This window comes from Hemicordylus capensis, chromosome 1 (assembly GCF_027244095.1).
Source record: "Hemicordylus capensis ecotype Gifberg chromosome 1, rHemCap1.1.pri, whole genome shotgun sequence".
NCBI classification, from domain to species: domain Eukaryota; kingdom Metazoa; phylum Chordata; class Lepidosauria; order Squamata; family Cordylidae; genus Hemicordylus; species Hemicordylus capensis.
The window spans coordinates 366462777-366475371 of NC_069657.1; the positions used below are offsets into that span (position 1 = coordinate 366462777).

General features: G+C 41.7%; 1 protein-coding gene across 8 annotated transcripts in view; it reads left to right on the forward strand.

The window, feature by feature from the left end:
- ARID1B (AT-rich interaction domain 1B) overlaps window positions 1–12595 on the forward strand; it is a 676179-nt gene that overhangs the window by 547723 nt on the left and 115861 nt on the right. For 4 of the 8 annotated variants that reach the window (XM_053293734.1, XM_053293751.1, XM_053293741.1 and 1 more), the window contains exons 9-10: window positions 6923–7250; window positions 9610–9738. In XM_053293734.1, coding sequence (XP_053149709.1) covers window positions 6923–7250; window positions 9610–9738 — 457 coding nt within the window. The remainder of the gene's footprint in view (window positions 1–6922; window positions 7251–9609; window positions 9739–12595) is intronic. The other 4 variants (XM_053293768.1, XM_053293777.1, XM_053293796.1 and 1 more) reach the window with 1 other exon arrangement.

The window sequence follows — 12595 nt, forward strand, 5'->3', positions numbered from 1 at the left end:
ATGGTGGCTCCTCAAAAGCATTAAGCAAAACTAGCTGGGCTGGGCGTAGAGCATATGTACCTCTAGTTCACCTCCACTTCCCTGACCACCACTCCCGCCACCGTATCCCCACCGGCACCACTTCCCCCCATCGGCCTACCACCATCTCCCCCACCCACCACCGCTTCCCCCACTGCCTGCCTCCACTGCTATTTTCTTCCCACCCGGCCTCTGCTGCCTTCTTCCATCCACCCGCCTGCCCCCGCCGGTTTCTCTGCCCTTTGCCGCCATCCCCCCCCCCCCGCTGGGCCGCTGGCCCATCTGCCGCCGCTGCCACCATTTTCTTCCCTCCCACCCGTCTCTGTCACTATCTGGTGAATTCTCACAACAGCTGCCACATATGGGTTTAGTGACAGGTACGCCTAAGAGAAATATATAGATTATTGTCCACCTACACATCCCTGTCTCCTTTACCCAGCCTGGCTAGGCTTATCGGATCCGGCCTCAGAGCAAGGGATAGGGAGGAGATTGAGCATCACCTTGTGCCTCCGCTGTCCCAGGTTGCTTGTTCCTTGCGTCTGCCCCTTTCCCGGGGGGCCCTGACGCTCTCCACCAGCCAGCCTCTCATCCCTGGCCGGCTCCTTATATGCCTGCTCACAGGCTATGCATCTCCTACTCCCAATTACAGGGCCAACGCCGCTCTTTATTACTTGTAATATATTACCACTTACAGCTTTTGCCAATGCCTCTTCCCCTTCTGCTTCCTCCTGCCCAAACCTCTTTTGGGAGGCATGCTGCTGATGTTATCCTCGCATGCCTCCCCTTCAGTCATATCAGGGCTCAGCTCCTGCTTCACTGGAGCTGAGTCCCTGCCCGTTGGCAGTCTTTCCTCCATCTCTCCCCAGCTGCCACCCATCCATGTCGGCTTGGGCCCGCTCACCACTCTGTCCTTGGAGGTAAGGACAGCTGGCCTTGCTGGACAATTATATTTCAGGTTTCCATGGCAACACCACAGATGTAATTTCCTTAACATATTGAATTACTCTATGCCAAGATCATTTAAATCGTGGACAATACCACCATTTATGAAGATACAATCCCACTTGACCACAAAGTCTCCAACACTTTTTTGAATATTCAGGAACCATATGGCTAAGTTTTGCAGGTGTTCTGTGCCATCTAGATATGACCATATAAGTAGATTCCTTCAGTGAGTGTTTTTCTTTCTGTACTAGTTATTCTTTGAGTATTTTTATTGATTGATTGCATTACAGGAAAACCCCGTTATTCGAGGGGGTTCCATTCCGGGGGGGCACGGATAGCGAATCCTCAAGTGTGCTGGGTCATGAGGGCTATGGGAATCTGGGCGTTAGGTTCCCAGACTGCCCCAAATTGCCAAAAAATCGGCCAAAAATAGGTTATTTCCCCCACCAAGTGCCCTACCATGCTCCCAAGTAGTCCCAAAAATGGGCCAAAAATAGTTGGTTTTGACCTGTTTTTTTTTTAAGCCATAAAATGACTCCCAAAACAAAATGGTGGTGGGAAATGACTTCCAAGGTCATTTCTGGCCACCCCCAACCCACAGACATGCACGTTTAAACCCCCCCCCCCAATTTTTTTTCACATATATCAAAGTCGGATGCTAATTACCCAACCGTGGATATGTGAAACCATGAGTGCTGGACCTGCAAATAGTGAGGTCCTCCTGTATAGCATTTTTATTGATTACTGTAAGCTGCTTTGGATTATTCCTGAGAAAGGCAGGTTATTAACTTTTAAAAAATAAATCAAATAAATAGCACAGACTGAGCAATGATGAGCTGCTAGCTTATGTTGAACCCCCTCCCCTGATTTATTCTTTACCATAATGTCTACCAGCCATATTGAAACTGCTGAGATTCTGGATCCTTAAACATAGTAGTTTTTTGTAGTAAAACATTAGCTATGCAAACTGATTCAACTGAATTGATTTTAATGCTAAATCAATGGATTGCCAAATATGCCTCTTTTCCTGTTGTGTTCTGCAGTTTTCCTTCTCTTTAATGCTGAAAACATCTAAGTTAATGAGTTTCTGGCTCTCAGTCAAGAAAAGGAACAATGGAAATGTTAACTTGGAGGGTGGGTCAGAAAAGACACACACTATCATGTAACATGTTTATTAGCCTACTCCCCAATAGGCTTATGAGATCACATGGCATTCTGTCCGTGTGTCTGTCCCCCCATCTACTTCGCAATGCCTGGACCAGTCTGAATGAAATTGGGTACAGTTGTATGGACACCTCAATGTTTGTGATGATGTCATCCACCCCAGTTCAAGATGGTGGATATGTAAACATTTGAGGCTCAAGTGGGCTAGCTTGTGAACTGCCTAACCAATCTGAACCAAATTTGCTACATCTGTAGGGACACATAAAGATACCTCAATGACATAGTTTGTGATTAGGTCATCCACCCCAATTCAAGATGGCAGATTCATGAACATTTGAGGCAGCAAGTGAGCTAATTTGTGGATCCTCTAACTGATTTGAACCAAATTTGCTACAGTTGTAGTGAGTGACACACAGGGACATCTCAACAATGAACATAGGAACATAGAAAGCCGCCATATACTGAGTCAGACCATAGGTCCATCTTGCTCAGTATTGTCTATACAGACTGGCAGCGGCTTCTCCAAGGTTGCAGGCAGGAATCTCTCTCAGCCTCTTATGATCTCATCCACCCCATTTCAAGATGGCGGACATATAAACGTTTGAGGCTCAAGTGGCCTAACGTGTGAACCGCCTAACCAATTTGAACCAAATTGGGTACAGTCGTACTGAGTGGCACACAGGGACACTTGAACGGCATGCTTTGTGATTATATCATCCACCCCAGTTCAAGATGGCAGGCATGTGAACATTTGAGGCACAATTGGGCTAACTTGAACTAAATTTGTTTTAGTTTGAACTAAATTTGCTACAGGTATAGGGACACAGGAACTGCTCAAGGATGTAGTTTGTAATGATGTCATTCACCCTGATTTAAGATGGTGGACACATGAACATTTGAGGTGCAAGTGGGGACCAATTTGGATCAAATTTGTACAGTTAGGAACATAGGAAGCTGCCATATACTGAGTCATAACATTGGTCCATCTAGCTCAGTATTGTCTACACAGACTGGCAGCGGCTTCTCCAAGGCTGCAGGCAAGTATCTCTTTCAGCCCTATCTTGGAGATGTGAGAGAGGGAACTTGGAACCTATATGCTCTTCCCAGAGCGGCTCCATCCCCTAAGGAACACATAGGGACACCTCAAATGCATAGTTTGTGGTGATGTCATCCACCCCAGTTCAAGATGGTGGATGTGTTAACAGTTGAGGCACAGGTGGACTAACTTGTGAACTGGATTTGGACCAAACTGGTGAACCAATTTGAACCAAATTTATTCCAGTTGTAGGGATAATGAAAGGAAAGTAGGCAGATTAATTCTTACTAGAACAACTTGTTTTCAGAGTCACATGATAAACCTTGTGATGAATATGAAATGTACCCCATACATAGAGCTGGTGATTCCATGGTTTATTGATCATAAGATTAATTCTGTAAATATTATTTCTGTAAATAAATGATAAGGAGTTGAGTCAATCATCAAAGTGTTAAAATTAGTAAAATGTTGACATGAATCTCAGTAGTAGGTGCATATACTAGAATTGATTCATTTATTACTAGAGTAACATTTTTCCATCCATCAATCATTGTGTGGCATAGACCAATTTTAAATATTAAATTGCTGAATATAAGTGTTTTTCTTATCTTAACTTCTGAGAGGAAAGCCTTTTTTGTTTAACACCTAAAAATTTGGTACATGTTAGAACACACACAAAATGCTAAGTAGACTTGTCTTAATAGACTTACATATACTACAGATAATCTAGACAATCTATATTATTTTCATTTTATCTCTTGCAAGGTATACTTATGCAGAGAAGCAAATGACAGCTGTAAAATTGTGAATGTTCTCATTTATGCCACTGGGACAGTTTAAAATTAACTTGTGGTTGAGTCCTTTGCTTTGATTTGGCCCTTATCTCACAATTCTGCTAACTTTTAGGAAGGAATAGACTTGAGGCACCTGTGCCATATGGGTACATCAAGGAACTCAGAGAATAAAAGTGTCCTTGTTCAAGATTAAGTTCTTGAGTATTCGGTGGTGGTTGTTAATATGTCTGTTATCTTCCATCATTCCTTTAATCTAATTCCATTTACTAGCAACTTTAATTGCTTCCTCCACTGTATGAGACTTCAGATTCCTGGATTCAATTCTAATTTGCTGAAATGAGCTGGAATCTGAAATCTATTGGCTGAAAAGAGAATGGGCTGCTTGCTAGTGTTCCAAGGATGATGCGCCAACCTGTACCCACTTGAAAAGTGTGGGCTCTTGCTCTTGGCTGCCTGATATGTCCAGCTGATGGGGGTTGGCTCAGCATCTGCTGCATTCATTGTATCTAATGGTGCATCCATCTGTTTGCTGTCAAAGCCATTGCCAACAAATTACTAATCTATTAGAGAAACATGGAAATAAGTTTGTACTTCCCGTTCCTGGATTTCCCTGTCATTTGTTGCTGGTATTTATTTATTGAGGTGCTGAGGGGGAAAATCTACATCTTATATTCTGAAGGGTCATCATGTTTCTCTCATTTTTGCCTAATTGAACAGAACCACTTTTATACAGAAGAGTCCCTTGTGGGTGGTGCCTGCTCTACCGCTGTCCTGTGCATGCCCCCAGTAAGGAAAAAAATTAACTGTTCCTTATACTAGTAATTTACAAGGCACCACAGAACTTTGTTACACTAGGTCTTGACTGTTGCAGATTAATCATAAATGGATTTTCGGTTGTTTTTCTGAATTTGCTTTACTATAAACCGCTCTTAGGGTCTCCATGGTAGAAAACGTGGGATATACATGCTTTTGTACATAAATAAATAAATAGATTGTGGCATATGAGTTGTTTATGACTGGAATGTGCCATATCTGTAGGATGAAGATCTCTCTCTCTCTCTCTCTCTCTCTCTCTCTCTCTCTCTCTCTCTCTCACGCACACACACACACACACACTTACACACTTTTGCTGGAAGCTTCAATACATTTTGGAGAATAAAAGGAAATGTTGCTGTGTCTTCTGTGAGTCCATTTCATTTTGAATTTGTTTTAGAGATTAAAAGGAAATGTTGCTGTGTCTTCTGTGAGTCAACTTCATTTTGAATAGTACTACAGTTTCTTTCTAACAGCTAGAAGAGATCACCCCTCTTATATAAAGAAACTTAGGCCACTTCTCACACTATGAGACTCTACACACAATCAAGGTGTAGAGCCTCAAGGGGTTCAGTGGAGAGAATGGGCTTAGCCTTCTCTCCCTGCACATGAGCAGTCGCTTGTTGTTGGGTGGCTGGATCGGCTGCCCAGACGAGCGATAGCTTCAGTCAGGTGCTCCTGTGCCTGGCTGCAGCTCGCTGGGGAGCTCCAGGGGTTGGGGGAAGGGGAGCCCCACTGCGCGGTGCCCCAGCCCCCTCCTGGGCCCCCTCTCCTCTTCCTTCCCCCCCTGACACACAATCAAAGCAGCAAGGTTAATGGAGCGCTCGTCCTATTAACCCCGTTTAGCAGGAGGGGTTTGGGGGTGGGCTGACCTGCAAACCTGGTTGTTCTGACCATCACTGGAGACCAGGCTGGGCTCCCTCCTTTTAGAAAGCATGTTAAATCCTGGCTTTTTACCCAGGCTTTTACATATGATTGTCTCTGCTGCTGCGCTTTGTACTTTGTATTGTTTTTATGCTTGTGTTTTAAATTTTTTAATCAGATTTGTTTTATATTTTTAGCTTACTATTTTAATTGTGTCATTTTTTCAATCTTGTTTTTAAATTCTGCTGTAAACTGCCTTGGGATTGTTTTAATGAAAGGTGGTATATAAATTTAACAATAAATAAATAAAAAATAAACCAATAAGGATGTTCATATCATACATAAAGCACAAATACTTGTTTTTATGTTCAGCAAGAACTATTACATGGGAGTAATACCTGATACTTGTAAATTTATAGCAAACTGTAAAGCTATAGATTACTACAGCTAATTCGTATTATGGTCATATAGTTTTGAATTGATATTTGGTATTTGTTCTAACTGGGGAATCCTGTATTAAGTTTGTAATGACTATTTCTGTTAAAAGTATATGGGGCAGTGGGAAAACTAGCCATATGGCATGAGTGAAAAGCTAGCCACAATATTATTATTATGGCTAGCCACAATATTAATGTTGTGATCCGCCCCGAGCACTAGTATACTAGAGGGGCGGGGTTTAAATATTTTAAATAAATAAATAAGTTGTTAATAGTATCAAGTATTTGCATAAGAAATGAATATGCTGGAACTCTGATGGTGTCAAATAGGTCATTTTAATATCCAAAGGGCATGGGGGATGGATTATAACTGTTCTGTTCTCTGTTGCTTACTATAAGTTATGTAGAATGTGGTTGAAAGGATATAATGATTTAGCAGAACCCTTTTCAAAGAACACAAACAGTAAGAAAGACTTACTAACACAATCTCTAGTGCTTTGTGTCTACCCTGGCTAGATCTTCTTAAATTCATCTTTCTTCTCCTTGCTCTATACTTTCAGCTAGGCTACTGGTTCTGCAGGTTGAAGATGCAGATGCAGTTCTCCAAATTTTGTTCATGTTTAATCATTAGCTTTCTGACAACCCCGCTAGTGGAGCAGATGCACCTCACTGTGAACTCTAATCTGGGGGACATCAGTATCCAATGCATATTGAATAATAGATGGGAAGGAATCCCTGCTCACATCCTGCACTACTTGAATTATTTCATTGGACAAAAGATTTTCCAGGAGGTTATTCATTGCATCAAAAGTTGTAACCCTTATTTTCCTCTGTTATATTGTTTTGTTTAGGAAACTACTCCAGACAGCCAACTTACTCTGGAGTGACGAACACAAGTTACAGTGGCCCAGGACCTGGTATGGGTATAAATGCCAACAGCCAGATGCATGGACAGGGGCCAGGCCAGCCTTGTGGTACCATACCTCTGGGACGAATGCCATCAGCTGGGATGCAGAGCAGACCGTTTCCTGGAAATATGAGCAGTATGACCCCCAATTCTCCAGGCATGTCTCAGCAGGGAGGCCCAGGGATGGGACCACCCATGCCGACTGTGAACCGTAAGGCACAGGAGGCAGCTGCAGCAGTAATGCAGGCTGCTGCAAATTCCGCCCAGAGCAGGTATGCATCCAAGGGAAAGGATCTGAAGCAGTTTAAAATATACTTGCTATATCTGAAATGCTTTATGAAGTAAGAGGTTGTGCAAAGGCAAGAATGGTATAATTGTTACAAGAAATCAGAATGACCATGGGAGGCATTGACTATTTAAATATGTTTTCTGTCTAGAATTATAATACAACCAAGAAAGCTCACAGTTTTAAGATGACACAAAAAATAAAATTTAACCCAATTTTGAAAGGAGAAATTTAAAGGATACACACTTGGCATCACAAATTGGAAAGAAAGGGGAAGTGGAAAGAAAGACCATTCCTGGAATAATGGTTGTCTCCTGAGCATTTGGAGCTTCCACAGTACTGTATCCACTAGCTAACGAATGTGAGCCTTTATGGAAAATCAACTTTTTCAAGTGCAACAGAATAACTAGCTTACATCGTCCATCCTGAGGAGCAAGGTTTGGGATTGGAATCTGGATTGTGACTCTCTGGTACTTGGCCATTGCAGTACAAGAAGTCTCTTGCTCCTGTCTTAAGATAACTCAAAAAATTTACCCACTGAGGTTATTATCCATAAACTGTTTACTCTGGAATGATCTCTCCAAATTCCTCTGCAGCCTTTGGAATTAAACCAGAATACCTGTTTAGTGGGTTGAAATCTGTGTCTGCAGTTCTGGAAATCTATGGAAATGGAAATATCTGCTTCCACATTGTGCCCATGGATCTTTCTTTTTCCATAGGCAACTATGCAAAACACACCCACTTTTGAAATCATGACTTATTTATATGTTTCGTTGTGTTGAAATAAACAGGTTTTTCACTAGTTAAAAAAAGAATTTATTCATAATTGTTGCAGAGCGTGTTCTGTCTTCATGGTGTACAGATCAAACACCAGTGAAAGGGTTTTAAGATAACTTTACTTGTGAGACAAAAGCACTCAGAGATCAGTACAGAACTTGCTGACTCGTACACAAAAAACAGGAACAAATAGGAAAAGGAAGGAGAATAGAAACTTTTAGCTAGCCCAACCAATACAGAGGAAACTATAGTACTCCATCTGCATTCATAGTAGATTACATGCAAACTATACAACAAGCTAGGCTGCAGCTGTTGCATATCCCAACAATAATTACTGTACAAGATGGTGCTACAGTTATATGATTATCTGTAATATATAGATAATAGACATATATGTATTAACTACATGCATATATAGTAACAAGAATATTTATACACACTTCAGTAAGTGCATATATTTTGTAAAGTTGGATATTTATAAAATTAATATAAGACTTTGCCACAGAACTTTTGAAGCTAGAAATGTATATAATCCTATTCTAGAAAGAAAATAGATATCATTATATTCTATTAGACTACTTAAGTTTGATTTTGTTACTTGGGAATACATACCTTATTTGTGCTATAAAATACTAAGGAGACATGAAACAATAAGTTTAAAAACATAATTTAAATGTACCTCTTTAATATGATAAAAAACCACATTGCTTTTTCAAACACTGGTCTAGATCCCGCTGCATGTCAGTAGACAAAAGACTCTGGGTCAGTTTAGAAGATCAAAAGCCCTACTTGTGATAACATCGGGACTGCTGATGTGACTGCACCCACCCTGACATCACTCAAGAATGTGCTGACACAATCACTGCACACCCTTTACTCATGTGAGGAGTGATCATATCGCCCTTCTACATGTTCTACAAAAACATGTGGGGTTGTCCTTGAGTGATGTTGGGGCGAGCGTGTTCACTCCAGCAGCCCCAACATTATCGCTTGTAGGGCCCTTGGTCATCTGAACCGGTCCTCTGTGTATGTTCTTATATGGAGCCGTATTTTGCAAAAATAAAGGTAGGTAGAAATAAACATTTTAATTTAAAATAATAATAATTAACGTAAAATAGTGCATAATAATTAACGTAAAATAGTGCATGGTTGTAATTCACATCCTGGAGTCACATTCCTCTGCCTTTCTCACTCTAGACCCAACTCTCAAATCAGTTTTATAGGCTTGCTTTTTTATTTCTAGCTGACAACTGTATAGTCAAAACACAATGTTTTCAATACATAGTGTCCACTCTATAAATCTAACACCTATAGGATGACTTAGATCTTTAGACCTTTTACATTTACAAGCAGCAGAAAGGATTGACCCAATCAAGCCCCTTATACTCTAGAGGTTTGGAAACACTCCATTTTTCCTTGATTCTTGAGTATAATAGAAAGCTTTATGGTTGCTTGCCCAACAGTGAGAATCCTACATGCTTCTGTGTGGAAGGATTGTAGCTGACATGGTGGTTCATGCTTGTGATCCAATACAAATCCAAAGAAGCTGTTCTTTTGTTCTGCTTTAGGCCACCATACATTAGGTCGCCTGCTTATCCCAGCCAGTCTGGGGCTGGCGGACGCCCCATGTTTTCTTCACAGCACCCCAACTATGGCAACGCTCAGGCTCCCATGATGCACCAGCCTGATCAGTACGGGTAGGTAGCCATGTAAACTGGACTTGCTGTCTGATCTTGACAGGTTTTTTCTAAATGTTACCTGCTATTTGGCTACTGAAGGCACCCCAGATCAAGTAATTTACTTGCATCTGAAAAGCAGTTTTCTTTTTGTTTTTACTAACTGTGTCAAATATGCTATAAAATCTGCATGTCACCCGTACTGCATGGCTTGTGGCATGGCTCTATTTCCTTCATGCCTGAGAGGGAAATGAAGATATCCATTGGCTGAAAATGAATTAAATCTTGTGTTTTTCTGCATCATTACTTGTCCCTTCCTCCATTTTTTGTCATTGTTGTCTAGGAACGATACCATGCAACATTGATATTTCTATGGCTGTGTTGTTATCACTGCATCAAGCTTTTCCCACAGAGTACAACACATATTGTTGACAGGAGACTGATGGTAGAAGTCATGACTGGACTTATTAATGGGGTTTGCAAAAGGTTCTGTTATATCAAAGTTTATAGACACTTTATGTGAAAAGGGCAGGAAGGGGGGAGCCTGCTAATTCCTCTGCCAAGATATATAAAACTTAAATTTTCCAGAATGAAATCTAAAATACAGATTTTTTCCTAATTAACCAATTTTCAGGTTGTTCCTACCATCGTCTTCTTTGTACATTACATCACAATGAAACTACTCCTTTCTGCTCAGTTTTAAAGTGTGCAGCTTTGTCTCAGGATTCATAGAATGCCCTGTCATATTAATGCCATCACTGGCCAACTGGAAATCCCAGCACCTGTGGCCATCTTCTAAGACTTCTGGGAGATCATGAGTCCTGATATTGCTAATTTGAAATCTTCAAAAATCAGCTCCTGAAAAATCAAAGCAAACTTTCAGGACTTTAAAACTAAAACCTGGTAGCACTTTGTACTTAATGCTACTAAAACAAAACCCAGCAACAAACCTATTATGTCCACTTCAGGACCAATCTGTCCAGGGTAGCTCAGGAGTTCATAGTGGCTATCACAACTATGGGCCTATCCCAAGTGGTCTCATGACTGACACATGTTGTTAAACACACACTTGATCTGGTTTTTTACTTTGATCAGGGTGGTGTTCCATGGGTGGAGACTCCTGTGATTTCCTCATTGTCATAAATGGACGATCATCTGGTTAAGGTTGGACTCACAATCACTTCCCACCTCCACACTGGTGAGGGGCCTATTCAACTGGTCTGCCCGAGAAGGTTATTGGATCCAATAGGATTCCAAGAAGCCTTGGAAGGATTTAGCGTTGTCTCCACCGGTGATTCTGTTGATGTCCTGATGGAGAACTGGAACAGCAAACTCACCAGGACAGTAGAAATGATCGCTCCTAAGCATCCTCTCTGACCTGCTTCAAAATTGGCCTCTTTGTATATGGAAGAACTACGGGAGCTGAAGCAGCAAGGTAGAAGACTGGAGCACAAGTGAAGAAAGACTTGACTCTTTCAGATTGCAACATAGAGTACATTTGAAGACCTATGCTTAGGCTATACATGAAGCAAAGAAGCGATTGTTTTCTGCCTGTACTGCATCCGCAAGCTCATATCCAGTGGAGTTGTTTAGAGTTGTGAGAAGGCTAGTAACTGTCACCTCTCCCTTGAATCACAATTTGGAACCATCATTTACTCACTATGATGTTTTTTGTGGATAAAATATCTTGTGTTTATGCCGACTTTTATTCAGACTCCAAAAATATTGCAGAGTCTAATGCGGAGGTGCCCAGCAACTTCTCTTATGTGGTTAGGCTGAATCAGTTTCAGTTTATGACTCCTGAGTACATGGACAAGCTGCTTGGAATGGTGAGGCCTACCACCTGTTCTTTTGACCCTTGTCCAACATGGCTTAAACTGTCTGGCAGGGGGGTTGTTGTAGAAGGCCTGGTAGAGATGATAAATGTTTCTCTGAGGGAGGGCAGTATCAGTGTAACCTCTAAGGTGTGTGCGTGTATGTGTGCTCATACATTTTTTATGTGTGCTCAGTTAGTTTTAGATCCCACTCAGATTGAATCAGGAAGGCCCCATTCTGAATGCATGTGCACACATACTGCCGCCCAGAACAAAATCCATTCCACACAGAGATGGAAAAAAAAATTAGGGAGAACACTGGGCAGGATTCCTGGCTTAAGGAGGCTATTATTAGACCTCTTCTGAAGAAGCCTGCATTGGATCCCTCAGAGTTAAGCAACTATAGACCTGTCTCTAGCCTTCCATGGTTGGGCAAGGTAATTGAGAGGGTGGTGGCTTCCCAGCTCCAGACAGTCTTGGAGGAAATTGATTATCTATGCCAGTTTCAAACTGGCTTTCGGGTGGGCTATGGGGTAGAGATACTACCTTGGTCAGCCCTATAGATGATCTCCAACGGCTAATTGATGGAGGGAGTGTGACTCTCTTGGATCAGCAATAGTATCTTTCTGGAGCATCTGAGGGGGATGGAAATGGGAGGCACTGTTTTTCAGTGGTTCCACCCCTACCTCTTCGGCAGATTCCAGATGGTGTCCCTTGGAGATTGTTATTCTTCAAAATGTGAACTTTGATATGCCGTCCCCAAGGTTTCAAACTGTCTCCAATGTTTTTGAAAAACTGCTGGGAGAGATCATCATAGTGAAGGGTGTTATCAGTATGCTGATGACACCCAAATCTATTTCTCCATCTCAACATCATCAGGAGAAGGCATAGACTCTCTTAATGCCTGCCTGGAGACAGTGATGGGCTGGATGAGAGATAAACGGAGACACAATCAAGATAAGACAGAGGTACTTATTGTGCGGGGTCAGAACTCAGGAGACAATTTTGATCTGCCAGTTCTGAATGGGAGTCACACTTCCCCAGAAGAAACAGGTACATTGTCT